The 20,134-nt window shown below is 40.8% G+C and overlaps 1 protein-coding gene across 1 annotated transcript in view; it reads left to right on the forward strand.

The window, feature by feature from the left end:
• The window catches only part of LOC126187618 (NF-X1-type zinc finger protein NFXL1), a 119,795-nt gene that overhangs the window by 83,995 nt on the left and 15,666 nt on the right, over window positions 1–20,134 (forward strand). The window contains exons 10-12 of the mRNA XM_049928811.1: window positions 5,242–5,409; window positions 9,764–10,000; window positions 18,446–18,643. Of these exons, the coding sequence (XP_049784768.1) occupies window positions 5,242–5,409; window positions 9,764–10,000; window positions 18,446–18,643 (603 nt within the window). The remainder of the gene's footprint in view (window positions 1–5,241; window positions 5,410–9,763; window positions 10,001–18,445; window positions 18,644–20,134) is intronic.

Raw genomic sequence — 20,134 nt, forward strand, 5'->3', positions numbered from 1 at the left:
ATGGCCTGTTGTATCCAAATGAAACCATCACTTCCAAGATCAAGGTTTGAAAGTTAATATCAGTAAATCTCAGTTATTGCCATTTAAACTTACAAACTCACACCAAACCTCTATCAGTAACATAGGTGGAATTGAAGTAGTGGACACAGAAGGCTGCAGATTTCTAGGTATTCACCTAGATGAAAATCTAAGATGGGTAAACCATATCAAATTTTTATGCAATAAAATCAGCAGTTCATTACATCTAATCAGCCAGTTATCAAAAGTAGTTCCACATCAGACATTAAAAACAATTTATTATGGGACCATTTCTGCACAGATTAATTACAGGATAGAGATATGGGGTTGTGCTGCCGACATACATATGAACAGAATATTAACCCTACAGAAAAGAGCAATCAGAATTATCCATGGATTAGGGTATAGAGATTCATGCAGGGAAATCTTTGTTCGTCATAAATACCTCACAGTCTACTCACTGTATCTTTACAAATTAATTATATTTTTTGAATATAATAGAAGGAAACATTCCACGTGGGAAAAAATCTGCCCAAACTCTTTGCCTCTGTATATGTCTGCTTGTGTCTGTATATGTGTGGATGGATATGTGTGTGTGTGCGCGAGTGTATACCCGTCCTTTTTTCCCCCTAAGGTAAGTCTTTCCGCTCCCGGGATTGGAATGACTCCTTACCCTCTCCCTTAAAACCCAAATCCTTTCGTCTTTCCCTCTCCTTCCCTCTTTCCTGACGAGGCAACCGTTGGTTGCGAAAGCTAGAATTTTGTGTGAGTAAAGGTAGACAACCACTCACCACATAATTCAGGGTTTGAGTGGTGGACAGCAACATAAAAGACTAAAATTATATTACACTCTACCAGTTGACTACATTGTTACAGTATTACAGCCCAACTGGCTTAAATGCCAGAGCAATGTGCCTAATAAGATATTTCCGTTTTGTTCAGTTAGCTCTGAGGAAGTACTATGCCTGAAAGCTTAGTAATAATTTCACTCATATTTATGTGTCTGTCAAACATTCAGTGTCTCAATGATATGGTAAGTAGTTAGTTACCTCCACTACTCCTATTATTACTATAAAACAAAATTTTTTGAACTAAAACTAGTCCTGTCCAGCAGACATTCATTACATTCACTGATGTCCACAGGATATTTTCCACACAAACTATTGGCATACAACATAGAGAACCAACAACAGAAATGACGTGATTTCTAAGGTTTTCTTGGTGTGACAAGATTGAGGGTATGTTTTTATGGTTTCTAGCTGAGTTGAGGATTCTGTTTTGATGACTGACTCATCATCTTTCTCAGGTCCTCTGAGCAGTGCTCAATACCTGGACTCAAAGCAGACTGCTGTGAGACAATGTTTGTGTCACACCCAAATTTATAATCAAGGTCAATTAGACTGATATTATTCTAAGTTTGAACATTTCAACTATGTATCCAATAAGGGATCTCATCATACAGCAACATCAATGCTGGTGTACTCCAAGGTCAGAGTTGGAGTCAGTTTCCTACATTCTTTTCACAGCTGACATATCAGTCACGGGCTGCATTCTGCTGGTACTGTGGCAGGCGTCATTAAGCTTGTGTGCTTAGATGAGACATACCATTTGGATGGATCAGAAGTAATTGGATGGTGCACAAACATCTGTTAAATTAGTCAATTCCAAGATATGACAAATCACGTAACCAACCAAACTCTGAAGTGCACCTAGCATTCAACACCAACAAAAGCAATGCCAATATCATCAGCCTTTTGGATAATACAGCCAACCTACAAACCATTCACATTCACGGTAATACAGGGCAATGGAGCACAATTGTGCATTACCTTGGTATCACACTGAATACTCAGTTAATGTGAAGCCAGTATATACTAGAACTGCAAGGGAAGGCATCTGTTCCTTCCAAATGCTGCTACCTGCCACAGAACTCACATCAATATCACTGGAAAACTTTGACACCATCCTGTACAGGTTACTGCTCTGTCTGGTCCTGGAGAACAGCATGGTAAAGCAGAGGAATTCAGAGGGCTTTCACAACCAGAATCGTGAACCTGCCAGTGGTAATTCCCAGGGTGTAACTACAGCACATCACAAGTGTTCCTCTCCTAGAGAGATTTTTGGGAGACAGCATAGTCCTTTTACAAGAGAGCATGTCAGCTCAGAGCTTCATATCCAGGCACATGGACAAAAATCTGCCATGGTAGCAATGGCAGGTCTTTTGAACAGATAACCAACACCTAAAGAATGTGCAATTAAAGGAATTACAATTACAGATAATAGACAAGAAATTATAAGCACAAATCAGGCAGCATAATCAAAATGGAAGATAAAACTGGAAGGCTGTGGACTTCAACACATTCAGGTCATACTGAAGATGACCCTACAAGGATTCCACTGCTTGGCAGTGCCTCTTACACCTTGGGTTTTCTGTAAGAGAAAAACACACACACACACACACACACACACACACACACACACACACACACACACCCTTGTAGTATTTTGGCTCTGACTGATGAGATGATTGGAAAGATCTTGATAATTTCAGTGCCAGATCCCAATGCTTGTTTAAATTGATCTCTCTCTGCCTACCCATAAAATTTTCAAACATGCTTATTTTGATGACCATCTTAATTCTACCTTCCCAGAGACTGGAGAGCATGCATGACTATGTCTTATTGTATTTCATTTTGTGATTATATTCCAAGGAGAGCACTTCCATTGGTGCTTGGACCTCTCCTCGACTGTTTATTTATTTATTGTATTTTTTTTTAACGGAGACACCAACTGGCGTCTTTTGCAAACGTCATAGCATTTTTTTTACAAGTTTAGTACAGTCATATATACATATGTGATTACATATACATGATACAAATGTACCATTGTACCTAATAAGCCACAATATTGGGTGTTACATCGTACCTATTACAAATATTCAGATTTTACACAACTATCTATCTCTCTCTCTCTCTCTCTCTCTCTCTCTATATATATATATATATATATATATATATATATATAAACAAAGATGATGTGACTTACCAAATGAAAGTGCTGGCAGGTCGGCAGACACACAAACGAACACAAACATACACACCAAATTCAAGCTTTCGCAACAAACTGTTGCCTCATCAGGAAAGAGGGAAGGAGAGGGAAAGACGAAAGGATGTGGGTTTTAAGGGAGAGGGTAAGGAGTCATTCCAGTCCCGGGAGCGGAAAGACTTACCTTAGGGGGAAAAAAGGACGGGTATACACTCGCGCACACACACACATATCCATCCACACATATACAGACACAAGCAGACATATTTAAAGACAAGAGTTTGGGCAGAGATGTCAGTCGAGGCAGAAGTGCAGAGGCAAAGATGTTGTTGAATGACAGGTGAGGTATGAGTGGCGGCAACTTGAAATTAACGGAGATTGAGGCCTGGTGGATAACGGGAAGAGAGGATATATTGAAGAGCAAGTTCCCATCTCCGGAGTTCGGATAGTTTGGTGTTAGTAGGAAGTATCCAGATAACCCGGACGGTGTAACACTGCGCCAAGATGTGCTGGTCGTGCACCAAGGCATGTTTAGCCACAGGGTGATCCTCATTACCAACAAACACTGTCTGCCTGTGTCCATTCATGCGAATGGACAGTTTGTTGCTGGTCATTCCCACATAGAATGCATCACAGTGTAGGCAGGTCAGTTGGTAGATCACGTGGGTGCTTTCACACGTGGCTCTGCCTTTGATTGTGTACACTTTCCGGGTTACAGGACTGGAGTAGGTGGTGTTGGGAGGGTGCATGGGACAGGTTTTACACCGGGGGCGGTTACAAGGGTAGGGGCCAGAGGGTAGGGAAGGGGGTTTGGGGATTTCATAGGGATGAACTAAGAGGTTACGTAGGTTAGGTGGACGGCGGAAAGACACTCTTGGTGGAGTGGGGAGGATTTCAAGAAGGATGGATCTCATTTCAGGGCAGGATTTGAAGAAGTCGTATCCCTGCTGTAGAGCCACATTCAGAATCTGATCCAGTCCCGGAAAGTATCCTGTCACAAGTGGGGCACTTTTGTGGTTCTTCTGTGGGAGGTTCTGGGTTTGAGAGGATGAGGAAGTGGCTCTGGTTATTTGCTTCTGTACCAGGTCGGGAGGGTAGTTGCGGGATGCGAAAGCTGTTGTAACCTCTTGGTTCATCCCTATGAAATCCCCAAACCACCTCCCCTACCCTCTGGCTCCTACCCTTGTAACCGCCCCCGGTGTAAAACCTGTCCCATGCACCCTCCCACCACCACCTACTCCAGTCCTGTAACCCGGAAGGTGTACACGATCAAAGGCAGAGCCACGTGTGAAAGCACCCACGTGATTTACCAACTGACCTGCCTACACTGTGAAGCTTTCTATGTGGGAATAACCAGCAACAAACTGTCCATTCGCATGAATGGATACAGGCAGACAGTGTTTGTTGATAATGAGGATCACCCTGTGGCTAAACATGCCTTGGTGCACAGCCAGCACATCTTGGCACAGTGTTACACCGTCTGGGTTATCTGGATACTTCCCACTAACACCAACCTGTCAGAACTCCGGAGATGGGAACTTGCCCTTCAGTATATCCTCTCTTCTCGTTACCCACCAGGCCTCAACCTCTGCTAATTTCGAGTTGCCGCCGCTCATACCTCACCTGTCATTCAACAACATCTTTGCCTTTGTACTTCCGCCTCGACTGACATCTCTGCCCAAACTCTTTGCCTTTACAAATGTCTGCTTGTGTCTGTGTATGTGTGGATGGATATGTGTGTGTGTGCGAGTGTATACCTGTCCTTTTTTCCCCCTAAGGTAAGTCTTTCCGCTCCCGGGATTGGAATGACTCCTTACCCTCTCCCTTAAAACCCATATCCTTTTGTCTTTCCTTCTCCTTCCCTCTTTCCTGACGAGGCAACCGTTGGTTGCGAAAGCTTGGATTTTGTGTGTATGTTTGTGTTTGTTTGTGTGTCTGTCGACCTGCCAGCACTTTCATTTGGTAAGTCACATCATCTTTGTTTTTAAATATATATATATATATATATATATATATATATATATATATATATATATATATATATATATGAAGAAGCCGTTTCCATCCATTTGCTAAACAATGGAAAATCCCAATGGAATTCATATTGTTGTTATTTAAGCCTTATTAAAAAAAATTAGGGCATGCATCATATACATCAAAAATGCTTTTTTCCTACAGGTGCCGATGCCTGTAACTTGTCTTGGTGGTCATGAAACAAGTGACTGGCCATGTTATCTAGCCAAGCCATCTTCATGTCAACGACCATGTGGCCGTCGCTTGGCTTGTGGCAATCATACATGTACGCTACCATGTCATGAAGTTGTAGGTGCAAAATCTGAGACAGAGGTAATCAATCCCCATGTTAATACTGTGATAAATAAAGATTTAGACACACATCTAAGTCTATTTATTAATTGTTGTAATCTAGTACTCCCTTTAAAATGATTCATGTTCTCATTTCATTTAATTGTGAATCTTTGTGTATATGCTATTTTTATAGGCCTGTTGTTGTTCAATTATTATTTTGCAATTACATTGATAATGGGCAATTATGGGACTTATATACATTACAATGAAATTACTGTTAAAAAGTTTACAAAGATATTATTATCATAACTTTAACACAACTGCCCCCTATAAATGTTCCAATACTATTCCTCCATGTGAAACTGTGGAATAGATCACCTGAGCTCTGCAAAATGACTAAATACAGCCAGAATAGCTAATGCAGAATATTGTTTAGTGGAGTGCAAGAATGTCAACAATATAAGGAAAAACATGGGTTACTACTCACTGTAAAGAAGACATGTTGAGTTGCAGACAGGCACAACGAAGAGAAGGTTACACATTTAGCTTCTGGCCAAATCCTCCTCTGGAGAAGCGCTCGCGCGCACACACACGCACACGCACACGCACACACACACACACACACACTTACTTGCACAAGTAAGCATACCTCTCACACATGACCACCATCTCCTGCGTCTCCAGTCCGAGCTGCCAGAGATGGCGGTCAGGTGTGCTCAGTGTGCTTGCTTGTGTGAATGAATGTATATGTATTTCCTTTTCTGAAGAAAGCTCTGGCCAAAACTACTTGTGTATTGTACCTGTCTGCAACAAAACATGTCATCTTTACAGTGGGTAGAAATCTTATTTTTTTCCTTATATTGTTGGTATTACAACCTGGAGTTTTCATTGTTTCAAGTACAAGAATGTGTAATTGAAAGAACAGAAACAGGGCAAACACAGGCTGACCTTACAAATGTCTTTGTGCTCACCCTTTACTCCTCTGTAACTTGCAAAGGTAAAATTCTGTTTAAAGCAGTATACCTTGTAGAGTGATGGTGGTCCCTGATTATCTTTAGGAGTTGCCATTGGCTGTTGGTGTGCATATTGATAAGGTGGATCAAATATAAATGAGCGTCATTAAATTGCACACCCACTAGACGTGTGACATGTGAGCTTCTGTGCTCTCTTGAGGAGGGGTTGTACAACACATCATTTCGTGAACAAAATTCATAGCTATTTACATGCACAGTTCTGAAAAAGTAACAATTCCTGGCCCCACATGGAGCATAGCTGTAAAGAGTTCAAGATATAATGAGGAGATATTTGGGGGGGGGGGGTCCACTTGCATCAACCCTGCATCAACACCACTGCGTGTCCTAAGTGTTACTTCCTGGGGAGCAGATCGAACCACCTCCTCTGTTTCTATGATCCCTTGTTTGTTTGAAACTGGACTATGAATGTTTCATTTATTCTTCTGCATGTCCATCCAGCTTATGCCATCATAACACTATCCACCATCATGGAGTACGTTTGACCACTCTTGCCTTTTACACTAGCCTGGTTGAGGGTCTCTATGCAGAAGTTGCTAAACTACCACTGCCATACTGGCACGACGTCCTCCTCAGCAGATATGCATGCCCTTTATCTTCCATGCCTGGCCTCCCATTATATGCCCTCTATTTAGATGACTCCCTTGACCACCAGTATGGGTGACGCCATTCTTCTCTGTTACCTCTCGGAATTCACTTTTGGCTTCTGCTCCGGCAGCTTAACTTCACGCTGCCTGCCACATTCCCAATGGGTGTAAATCCTTCAGCACTTTGGCTTCATGCAGCAGCTGGTGTTCATCTTGGACTTCTTTCATTTCCCAAGAACACTAATTAGGATTCGATCTGTCACTATAAGTTTCTTGACCTTCACATGCAACTTAGCAAAGACCAACTGTGGTGTTGGGTGTGCCTTTGTCATTGGCATCAGCCATTTTCGGTATGGACTTCCAAAACACTTCACAATTTTTCTCAGCAGAGCTCCTCATCCTCTATAAGGCCACCCAGTTCATTTAGTGACACAGGCTTTGTAATTTTGTCAAATGCTCTGATTCTCTCATTGCCCTTCAGAGTCTCTCTGTGCTCTACACAGTCTCTCCCTTAGTGCAATGGGCCCAAGAAAGCTTCCACTTGCTCGCTGTCGAGGGAGTCACAGTGATGTTCATGTGGGTTACTGGTCATGTCAGGCTGCTGATGCTGCTGCCAAGGCTGCAGTTCTCCTACCTCAACCTGCTAGCTCTTCCACTCCTTCAGATGATCGTGTTGCTGTATGTCTGCAGATGGTGTCATTTTGGCATCAACCCTGGTCTTCTCTTCATGGGAACAAGCGCCAGGGAATTAAACCTCTCCCAATGGCTTGGCTGACCCCCTCTCGTCCTCTTGTCACGAGGAGATCATTTTAGCTAGGTTGCATATTGGGCACTGTCGTTATAGCCATCACCATTCGTTAACACAGTAATCCCCCACTATTTTATGCTCATTGTCATCAACCTTTGACTGTTTGCCATATCCTGACCCAATGGCCTATTTTTAATCGTTACGTTCCAGTGTATGTTATCGTCCAATTTAGAGAATGACGTGCGGGCTGTCAATTGCATTTTACTTTTTCTCCATTGTAGCAATATAGAGGAGTCATTGTTTTTAGCTCTTTTTTCTTCCATTGATTGGGCTTAACATACAGTCACTTTAAACTTGTCGTACTTATTGGTGTTCAAAGGTTATGACATGGAGACTTAAGACCTCAGTTGTTTTGCGCCTTAAAAATAATCAACAGCACTGTTCAAAATGTCAAAATTCTATGTGAAAGTATCAGAAATGATTGGCACTTGGTTGTGTTTGAAATCTCTTCGAAACCTCAAGTCAATTATGGAAGCATTCAGCTGTCACTAGGAAGGAGTTGGTATTCTGAAAAGTGTCAGCTTGTTGGGCTCGAAGTTACTGTAGGGAGAGCACAAATCTGCATGAGTTGCTGTTCTAACATGCTTCTCACAAGGTATAAGAAGGGAGGTTACATATTTTCTTTTTTTGGCGAAATCCGAGAAGCAGTTATCCGCTGGTAGAGGAACATCAGTCCTAGTAATTCAATTGCCTCACTATGTGACTTATGCACTATTGGGCTGCTCGGGGAAGTTATTGATGGAAAGCTTTTCGTGGCCAAAACAGAGGTGCAACAGTTCATGTGCAATTGACTTCAGCCATGCCCTCACACTTTATTTGAAAATGTCGTCGTAAATTGGTTGATGAGTAAGAGTATCAGTAAGATGGCTTATCATGTACAAAGATAACAAAACAGAAATTAGAATTGTTTTTAATTAAAACAGTTGGTAGGCCAATGACCTTGCTGCAATGGTAATACAGGTTCCCGTTAGATCACCAAAGTTAAGTGCTGTTGGGCCTGGCTAGCAGTTGGTTGGGTGACTGTCAGGGTCTGCTGAGCAATGTTGCTAAGCAAGGTGCAGTCAGCTCTTGTAAGACCAATTGAGGAGCTACTTGATTGAGAAATAGCTGCTCTGGTCACAAAAACAGACAATAGCCAGGAAAGCAGTGTGCTGCTCACATGCTCTGTCATATTGCATCAGTGACACCTATCAGCTGAGGATGACATGGCAATCCATCCGAACCGTTTGGCCTTTTGAGGTTCGTTCAAATGGAGAAAACAGTTGTTATAAAGGGATTTTTTATGTGATCCACCTTTGTACTTCACGCAATTGCTCAAAGTAATGAAACCAATGCTGCATGAAACCAACTGTGTGTGTAAAAAAAAAAAAAAAAAAAAAAAGGGGGGGGGGGCTGTTCCTGATTGGCCTGAATTTGAAGCACAATTTAGTTCTCAGTCTTCGTTAAAAAAGTTGTGACGTATACTGGTAGATAAAACCACTTACGCATCAATCTCAAAAGGTGTTTCCTGTGGGGTCAAACAAAGTAAATTGTATAATGTGCATAGTTCTTCAAGCAGGTGAATATTGGTCGTCCTTAATGTTTATGAGTGTAAAAGTTGACAATCTGTTAGATTAAGTACAATTGATTTTTAGATTTTATAGTGTTTTCCTTCTGACCTGAGATAAAAAATGAAACTGACAGTGATACTTCTTGTTATAGCCCAACCTGCTGTTCTTTCCCCTAATGCAACTTTCAGCATATAACAATATGCTGAACCCTGCTGTAATCCATATTACAATTTGTTCTGTAGCTTTTTTTGTGGACCTACAGGTTAGGGTGAGGCAAGAAGACAACTGTTTTGTTAGACAACTGTTTTGTTCCATACTGTTATGCTTGTTATTATGTATCACTAAACACAAGTAATTGTAAGAAACAACTTCTGACAACTATACTATGTTATTCATTTGTTTAATGATATTCAATAGGCTGGGGAGACATGTGAAGTGTGTGAAGCTGGATGCTCAAAACCCCGTCCTGAAGGCTGCTCACACATCTGTCCAAAGCCATGCCATCCTGGCTCCTGTGCACCTTGCCCACAAATGATACGCCTCCGATGCCACTGTGCCCTCAACCAACTTTTTGTACGCTGCAGTGAATGGATCAACGCCAGTGAGGATTCTAGAAGTATACTTCAATCCTGCAAAAATCGTTGTCCAAAAAATGTAAGTATTTATTCCTGAGAGACTTGGTGTATGTTATCTAGTTTCCATGAAATACTGCCTCTTTTTTCCTTAATGTAAAACCCTCATTTTTATTTTTTATATATTCACACATGTACTCAGTGGCAATAAAAAATTGTGATATAAATGCAGTTTTGTGATGAACAGATTTCCTTTCGTCTTTGTAACGAACCCATGGACAATCAAGAGCTAACACTTACTGATTTAGTTAGTTTGACTGTGAGTCAGCTAAGTATTTCTGAAAACCGAACCCTGTCACATTGTAACCACAATCAATTACCAATCTAAAAACAAGATTGTTCATTAAGTGCACTACCTAGCAGAGAAAGCATATTTATTATGAACACCAACATACAGCCAGAAGATAACTGAACTCCTGGGTAGATTTGCTGCTATTTATACAAACATGTTATTCCAGAATATGCAAATGTTATAAACAGAAGAAATTTTGAGGACTTCTTAGAAATGATAAATATTAAATAACGAATATTTGCTGGTGGTGTGGTTTGAACTGGTGACACACAGCACTCAAATACTAAATAACAAATATTTGCTGGTGGTGTAGTCTGAACTGGTGACATGCAGCACTCCAGCCAGTGACCCTAACCACTACTCCACAAGGTATGCAGCCTAGCTCTTGGCATTGCTCCCCCTTCAGGAGAAAAAGTGGCCCACTGTTTCACACTGTCTCCTTGGAGCCAACTCCATGCTCACAATGTTAATTGGAATTCACTTTTGGCTATTTCCTGTTCCTTCAAGTACTATATAGTTTTCAGCAATACTGGATCTTCCCTCTTTTCAGCAGCAGTGTCATTTAATGCACTGATGACAGACTTTCTTTATGCTGCTGTGTTCCACCAAAGGATTCCTTGAAAGCTGACTAGCATCCTCATGTTTGCGTCTCTTTCTGTATACTACTGTGATGTATTTCTGAAGCCTCAGTGCTCATCTCGCCAGTCAACTCAACAGATCCTTCAGGCTAGTTAGCCAGCATAGAAAGTGGTGGTTTGCCAAATAAATATGGTTGGAACTTGTTGGCCCAGACAGCGGCAAGGCATTCATTCTTGTTTGTATAGTAGTTCATCTCACATTTTACTAGTATTGTGGAATCAAAAGCTATTACCTTTTCAGCATCTTCCCAAATTTTTACTAGAAATGTACCAATCCTGTACCTACTAGTGTCGGTGTGAAACTCTGTCTCAACATTCTTGTTAAGCTAGGACTGGAGAAGATGTTAGTGCCTCATTAAGAACATGGAAAGATCTTTCTTGCACCTCTTCCAGAAAAATTTGGTGTCTTCCTGCAGTAGTTCTTGCAGGGGATATGCCTTGGTACAGAAATAATTTGTGAACAGCCTGTAATATGAGCACATTCTGCAAAAACTTCTCCCCTCAGGAATGTGCTGAAGAGTTGGAAAACCTTTGGTTACACTTATTTTCTCTTGTTCAAGACTGACTCCATCGCTAGCCCCAAAGTTTTTATTGCTTGAGCAACAAAGAGGCACTGTTCAGATTGAGGTTGAGGCCTGTAGTCTCAACACATTTCAACACGGTTGTCGGGCAGGTTATGTGTTCTTCAGAAGTCTTTAAAATAATGACAGTGCCATCCAGATAGCAAAGATCCATCATCTACTTAAGGTGTCAAAGCATCATGTGCTTGAAGGTGATGGAACATTGCATAGTCCACACAGAATAAGTTTGAACTGTTATCGGCCATCAGGAGTTATGAAGGCAGTCTTTTCTCCATCAACTTCAATTTGTCAGTGGCCTGTTTGCGTGTCTGTAGTTCAGAAGTACTTTGCCCCTTTTAATTAGTGACACAAATTTTTTGTGTCTTATGCACTCCAGTGCTTCACATTGGGAGATTAGAGTGTGGTTTCATCCCTCTCACCATGTAGTCTATATTTAGGAGCTGCCTTCTGCATTGTCATTATTTATAGATATTTCTTGAAGTTCCCATGACCAGTCATTAAAATTATCATGAATTTAATCTATCTCCTGTTCAAGTGTAGGATCACAGAACTTCTCTTTAAATATGGTTTTGCCATGTCTCTGTAGCTGATCGAAAATTTTACATCCTGCAACAACATGTTTAGATTTAATCATCAACTTGGTGATAGGACAGGTTGCAGTCGAACAAATGGGGTCGTTGCCATTGTTCCGGCTAGGCTATCAGCTTGTTCACTACCAATAATACCTGTGTGATGAGGGACCCACAGCAAGTTTACCATGTTGCTTTCCAGTAGCATCATAACTGATTTCTGCCATTCTGCATCCATGATCTCGTTTCAGGTCCTGATAGAGATTTCAAAGCTGTTTGGCCAACTGAATGAATGTAGACGCTATAATCTTCGTAACACCTATGTAGATTCTCCTCTGTGCGCACATTGACAGTGAAGCACAATTCTTTGTCAGTAGATTTGAGCTGCCCATCCAGGACTGGCTTGGCTGTTCCTATGCGCACATAATTAGGGATGAGTTGTGGCTGCTTCTATCAGCTAGTGATCCAAAGATCTTGACCACCTACAATGCATGTGATTGTCACTGGCATGTAGATATCCTTTGTGAGCATGAGTAGCATTTTGCAATTGACAAAAGCTTCACAGTTTAACTGAACATCTTGATTGGTGACTGGGACTAGTCTTGTTGATGACGGCAAGTTAATGATGCCTTAAGTGGCAAACATTCGCCCAGAATAATCTGTGTTATGCATGTTTATTGGAATAATGTCATCAGTTTGGATCTCTGACTTTGCACACGCTATGACTGCTTGTGATGCCTGCGAGAAGTCTAATCTGAGAATAACCATAATGGCTAAATTGTGTTAAAAAAACAAATTTGAAGGGCTATGCTCTCTCTTTTACAATTATTCTAGCAATATGTGTTCGTGTCAGCTGGATGTATTTCGCATTTGAACTGTTAAGCACACTATTCAACATAACAGAAAAAGAAGCCCCCTGATTCGACATGCACCTGGACTGGGTGAGTGTCGATGCGATTTGCTGCCATCTTGATGATTGTTACCCATGGAGGATTTTCATCTGTGGCAGCCTCACATCCATAAGTTTTCCTGAATTTGGTGGCTAGGCGAGAGCAGCCTGTACCTCTGTATGTCTTTGGTAAATGGCTATGGCGTGATGGGAGGGGACCACCTCGTCCAGAATATGGCAAAGTCCTTCATCCCACAGGTAGACTATAATCGCCTGTAGTTGTCTGGTGTGAATAGAACTGCTGTGATGGTTGACTTCTTGCAGCATAATAATTGTCAAACACTCATTTTCTTTCTTTGCAGTAGTGTATGATATGTCCAGGGTATCCACGGCGAAAACAGACTGGCATGTTGTCCTCCAAATGTCTGCTCTTCTGCAGGGCATTACAGTGGTCAGATGCTGGATTGTAATTTGACAGCTACGGCTTAAGTCTCGAGTTGGCCAAATACATTCTTCACGTTGCATTTGCTAAAGATTTATACACCTTTTCAACATTCTCTTATTATCTCCTGACATATGGGATTGACATTCATGGCCACTATGTCTTGTATACTCGATCCGACTTCACTGGCTGCCATACGGATAAGGAAGCATGAGGAGGCAACCCAGAGTAATAATGTCATTTGTTGTTTGATTACATTTACTCAAATAACAACAAACAATATTAAATAAAGTAGTGATCAGACTCCCTTTCAACAAACAACCACCAAAGGACAAATATGTCAAAATGTATAACAGAGATATAAACACAATAAAGAACAGTAGCATTTCACATTAAGAAAATTGTAAAAATGAGGCCCTGGGGGCCTGTTTCCTCATTCAGTCCGCACTCGACCAAACTGTGTTAATCACAGAAACTGCTACAATTTATAATCAGTCAGTTATTTCTAAAAGACAACAAGTTATTTCATAATAACATTAACAGTTCCTTATACTAAAAAAGAAGCGAATATACTGCTAAAGCAGATTTTTTCCATATTTCACCACTTTTTCTATAAAAAAATTTAAATAAATAACACTAAATTGCCTGTACAGGATACAAGGTAAAAGCAGTACATTGGCAGCTCAGGCTATAGCCAATTAAAAGAAACACCTTCAAATAAACCCTGAGTTCCCAATCATTGAGAGAAAGCTGGCACAGTACAATTACTTAATTCTAAAACTCTAACAAACAAGATGTTGTGAGGTAAAGGGTACAATTTTGAATAAGAATATAGGGCATAAAATACACAAGAGAACTTAAGTTGCTCGTTCCAACAGATGGCCTGAGTTACTGTGCTTAGGCCAATCCCCTGCGCCACGACACAAGTTAACAAACAAGAAGGCGGTGCATAACATTAACAGGTCCCCACACCTGTGAGGTGTAGAGAAGTCAGCTGCAAGCTGAGGGAAGTTAGTGCTATTAACAAAAGGCACTAAGTATGTGAGTGCCAAAGATGCAGTTTTAATAATTACAAATGAAGCCCTTACATGAGCATATCAAAGAGTAGCAACTTACCTTTAACTGTCGTAACAAGGATCTCTATTCAAGAAAAGAGAACATATGAGTTTAAGACAGCCTCAAGCTTTAACAAACTGGTTAGTCACAATTATAATTAGAGGCTCAGTGACAAATACAGCCAATAACTGTCAGGCCACCAAGCCTTTTGACAGCATATATTAAAATAAGGCAAGAAGGAATGAGCTTACCTCCACAGAACTGAAACTGAACAGTTTTTCATGTCCATTAGCTGCCCACGCAGCACTTTAAGCAAGGAAGTCTATGACACAATTTGCATACACATTAGACATACAGGTTTTAAATCCACTTGCCCACAAATAAAAAAGTAAAAAAGGCAACTGCTAAAATAACCAGCAGCAGAAAATACAAGTAAATTTGATAGACTTCAGCCTCAGGTGTTCATATGGCTAATTAAACATTTCAGTTCAATTAAAATTTCATGTAGCCATCCATAAGAAATCTCAGAGCCACTTACACAACAAAATTGTTTATAGAATACTAAAGGACTAAACTTCAATTAAGAACACACTTATTAAAAAAGGATAGCCACCAATATTTAAATAAAACAGGGCAACCTTCAAAGTAATCACCAATACAATAAAAGGATAAATAACTGCCTTCAGACACTATAACGACAAATTGCACATGTAAAAAATAACAGAAAATCACCTTTAGAGAGGCACTCAGAGGCACAAATACCCGATTAATAAAAAATACCCATAAACAAAGAAAGAGGCTCAATCAGTAATCACATTAAGTTCAGCCCTCCAGGAAGTCTCGAAGACCAGACTAAGCCAAACGCTCTTTTAGTAAGACCACTGTACATGAAAGGTGCAGAAGGGAAAGGCAAGTTGAATATTGTCAGGGCAGCATTAAATATCCAATCACGCACAGCACTGAATCACCTAAATCATAAGCCAACAGACATCAAGACGAATGGAAATCATACAACCGGATGCCGTCTCCCTCAAAAATTGCAGCAGGCGAGAAACGATAAGGCTATGACCAAAATGAGCACCTGAGAAATATAGCTGCCACTGGTAGTCATATGGTCCGCTGTACCCAGCTGTTCACATGCATTCATCATACTGGCTCCCTCCGTGTTCCATTGCCTCCTCGATGAACCCCCAGAGATGTTGCTTCACAAGGAGAATTGATACATAGAGGGAAATGTGATGCTATAAACACACATGACTATGGAAGGTAGGGAAGAATCAATAAGGAGCTATCACCATGACTCAATACTCGCTCCAACTTCACTGGCTGTCATAAACAGCTGTATTTCTTCCCTTACTACCCAACAAATTAGAGAGGTGAGGGTATGGTGGTCTTCTGCAACTGCCATAGGGATCACATTCAAGACTTTGTCGACGTGTCTTTTGAACCAACTCTTTTCCTTTTGTATTTTTCAAAGCAGGGGCACCACTTCATTATAAATTCTTCCTTTGTTGTGACATTCTTTACCAGAAGAATTTAAAACATATCTTCTGTGACTCTTTTCATCAAATGTGAGATTTTGTCAGATTCTGTCATTTTCAGATTCAAAATGTTCCATAGAGCAAAACATTCTGTATGTAAGGCTGTGTCATTTAACCATGATGTTGGGCCCTGTTCTTCAGCTAAGCAAACTTGCTGTTGTTTGCCACTGGAATTTTTCCCAGCTATTGAGCTTCTCTTCAGTGTTCTTGAACCACTTATAGGCTGTGCCATCCAAGTAAAAAATATACATTTGCCAAATACATCAAGCCATCCCACCTGTTTTATTTGTCGACTTGGATGAATTGTTTCAGCAATTTCTTGGAGTCGTGGCCAGCATCTCTGGAAAACACTGATGGGTGCCTCATTTGCAGTTGACCTGCTTCTGGCTTGGAATCCATTGGTCTCCTGAATTTACAGACTTTTCGAATGATATACTGCATGTATTCTGGCACCTGTCCATATAGATGACAGCTTTTGTGTTACCTAATTGGAGCCATGGTGATGTAGGTGTTTTGGCATCTCCACCAATATCATGTCATAGTACTATCAAGTCCAGACCATGTAGTAGGGTTATCAGTGAAGTAGAACACTTATCATTGAAAGCTCATTTATTACAGACACAACCAAACTGCCTCATAGATCGAGAGTGCTGCAATTTATACAAACATTGAATACATATAAACAAACCTTGCAAATATAAAAATTTTCAAGAACCTTCTAGAAATGATAAATACTTAATAACATATCTGATTGTATTTGAACTGGTGACCACCAGCACACCAGACTGTGTGCATGTAGAACAACTCACCACTATATCAAAGATTAATTTTGTTGAGGGTACTTTCTCTTTAAGGCTATCAAAAAGAGAATTCATTTGAGAAAATGTAAAATTACAAGCATGTGTGCATGTGCACGGAGGGGGGTGGGGGGAAGTTTCAGTATTTGGAATTAAGTTCCTCTGTCAGGAAGGAAAGATGGTTAGGGTTGGAAATGAAGAGTTGTTCAAACCAACAACATGTTAAGTAAGTACTGGCCACCAGTTCTGTCTCCTTGCAGTTTGACAGTTTTCTCAAGTCAATTCTCATTTTGATATATAAGTAAAGGTAACAACTCATCGGATAGTAACGGCAAGGTGCCATTGACAGATGTACAAAAGAGAATAACAACTACACTAGCTTTTGGATGGAACTTTTTTTGAGCTACAGAAACACACACATACAGACACACACAAATAGACAGAGAGAGAGATGTGTGCACATTGATATATTGGTGCCACGTGAATACACAATGCCAGGACAGTAGTTCAGCAGATACACTGCAGTGAGGATTGTGTCGGATGAGGGACTGTGGAGGGTGGCTGAGAGTTCTGAGGGATGCAGCAAGCATGCAAGATAAGAGTGCAGGAGGCAGAGGCAGCAAGTGGAAGGGATGGGTACACAACATATTGAATGCCAGAGCTGGTGAGTTCATGCAGCACATGATGACCTTGACATGGGGGAGTGGCTTGGGAGGAGGTGTCAGAAGAGAAAGGGGAAGATGAGGTTGTCAGAGACAGGCTGGGAGGACTATGAGAACAAAGGATGTGTTGCAAGGATAGCTCCCGACTACTAGTTCACAAAAACTGTGCTGGGCAGAAGGGTCCAGGTGGCAAGAGTTGTGAAGCATAAATTGAGCGTGTTGTGCTCAGCAGCGTGTTCCACCACTGGGTGATTACCTCTACTTTTGGTTGCAGTTTGGCAATGTTTATTGATGATAGAGGACAGTTGGTTGGTGCTCATGCCCACATAAAATGATGTGAAAAATTCGCGCGTGCGCGCGCGCGCACACACACACACACACACACACACACACACACACACACACAGTAGTTTTCCATTCCTCTGTGTTGGCATTTAATTACAGTTGATTTCAAAGCCTATTATAGCTTCATCTTGAGGCACTTGGGCACAGTTATAAATTATATCCAGTTGCTGTATCACAGAATCATCTAATGCGGCAAATATAAGGCTTACTAACATAGGGATAGGACAAAGCTAGCGCTCCTGCTTGTGTGGATGGGGATGTGATGACACACAGTACTGGGCCACTTGGAGCAACTCGCCAGCCATTGTCTTCCAGAAATAATGAAATCCTCTGTTAATTGTCTTTAATATTACTGAACAAGTTATCAAGTCTTTGAAATTTTTGAGCTCATATTTTGTAGAAGTGTGATTCAAACTCCTGTTCACCCGTCCTGATCTATGCTTTCTACAGTTTTTGCTAATCACTTTGAATTAATTCCAGGATGGTTGCTTGGAGAAGTCCATAGCTGATTTCCTCCCTCCCTAGTTCCAAATCAGCTTGTGCTCTATCACTAATAGTTTCATTGCCACTGAGATATCAAAGGAAACTTCTTTCCAAGCTTTTAACTTAGTTACAAACATTGTTGTTGAGTAACTCTTAGATGTTTTTGTTCCAGTTTGCCTGTGGACACCGTTGCCAAGCTGATTGCCACCCAGGTGATTGTCCAGATTCTTCACTGTGCCGCAAGAAAGTGAAAATTACATGTCCATGCCGGCGTATAAAGCGAGACTTTGCATGTGACCTTGTTCGAAATGGACAGGCGAAAGTGGAATGTGATGAAGTATGTTTGAAAAAGAAAGAGGAAGAAGCAAAGGTATCTGAACATACAGCATCTACAGTAGTATATTTCTTGAGTTTTGTTGTCTCGTATTTTACTGTGCAGCATAACGAGGCATGCTTGGATAGCCCATTGGTTAAGATGAATACTCACGAAAAGCAGGAAATTCAGGTTCAAGCCCCCAATCTGGCACAAACTCCCATTAGTAAAGACATATTCATTAATTTGAGCTCAGTGTTATCTGAGTGCACTGCCTCAATATCATTTCAAGTCATTGCATTCCCTACAGTTTATTTTCTTTGATTCCATCCATCTCATTTCATGAAACTAATTCATTTGGTATTCAGGATGAGCCGTGTAAGGTGGAACACCCCTTTTATTTTGTGGAAGGCTCCAGATATTGAAATGAGGTTTTAGGCAAATGGTAGCATGCTAAGAGGCATGTACTTTGGTATGTGATAAAGAGCCTTCACTCTTGTATCGACTGAGATATTGAAGCAAGTATAGGTTTTTTTGGAACCATATACTTCCATAACTTCATTCAGTAGCTCTTGGAAAGACAGTTGCAGAGGTATAGCACTAGTTAATATTGACGTTGAAACCTTTCACAAAACAATCCATGAACATACTAAAATTGGGCAGCAACGTGCAGTGTAAACACAACCAGCAGAGCTCTCATGCCAGACTCTGTCGTTATATGCAGCAAGACAGGCTTGCATTACATAGAACAAGCTTCATTTGCTATACGACATAGCAACAGTGAAAATTCAATTTTACATTTTTCACGATTCTACACCATAAATTCGTAGCCCCTGTGAAAAACCCAGATCAGTGCTAAAAATTCCTTGTTTTTATGTTTCTTCCTAATAATGTTTACTCAGTTCTACATTCTTACTCAATGTCTTGCTTCACTCATCTCCTTTTCTTCCTATTGACATTTGATGTGTCTGAATGAGTTATAAATGGCACAAAAGACAGACATTTTGCACCATGGGTCATGGTGGAGTTACGGGAATATTTTAGGCTGTTGCAGATGAGGGAGATGCGAGAGAGGAAATTCTGACGTAATCCACAATCAGTGTTGTCGACACAGCTCGCAAGATTTAGCTTCACTGTGCAGCAACGATGGGTTGAGCGTGTTTCTCATTACTTTTTGCAGGAACTGGCGTAATCATTATGTGATGGTGCTCTGAAGACAACCAGGAACGAGGCTATCAATTTGTCGATCGCTGTAGCATCAAGTTGATGTTTATGGATGTGTTATTTATAGGAGAATCTCAGTTGTAGTAAGAACTCTTTAGGGGAATATATTTGTGGTTGTGCAACATGTGAAATATTTGTGACAAGGAAGAATATTAATGTTATTGCTGATCATTTCACTTGCAGCAATTTAAACTGTCCACTTAGGTTCTTGCCTAACCACACACTCGGAAATCTCCACATATTCAGAAATAAACAGCGAAGTATTTCTGATGAGGAACAATATGAATTCTATTGCTGCTCGTTTCACTCGCATGAATGTAAGCT

The sequence above is a fragment of the Schistocerca cancellata genome, chromosome 5 (assembly GCF_023864275.1).
Source record: "Schistocerca cancellata isolate TAMUIC-IGC-003103 chromosome 5, iqSchCanc2.1, whole genome shotgun sequence".
Lineage (NCBI taxonomy): Eukaryota > Metazoa > Arthropoda > Insecta > Orthoptera > Acrididae > Schistocerca > Schistocerca cancellata.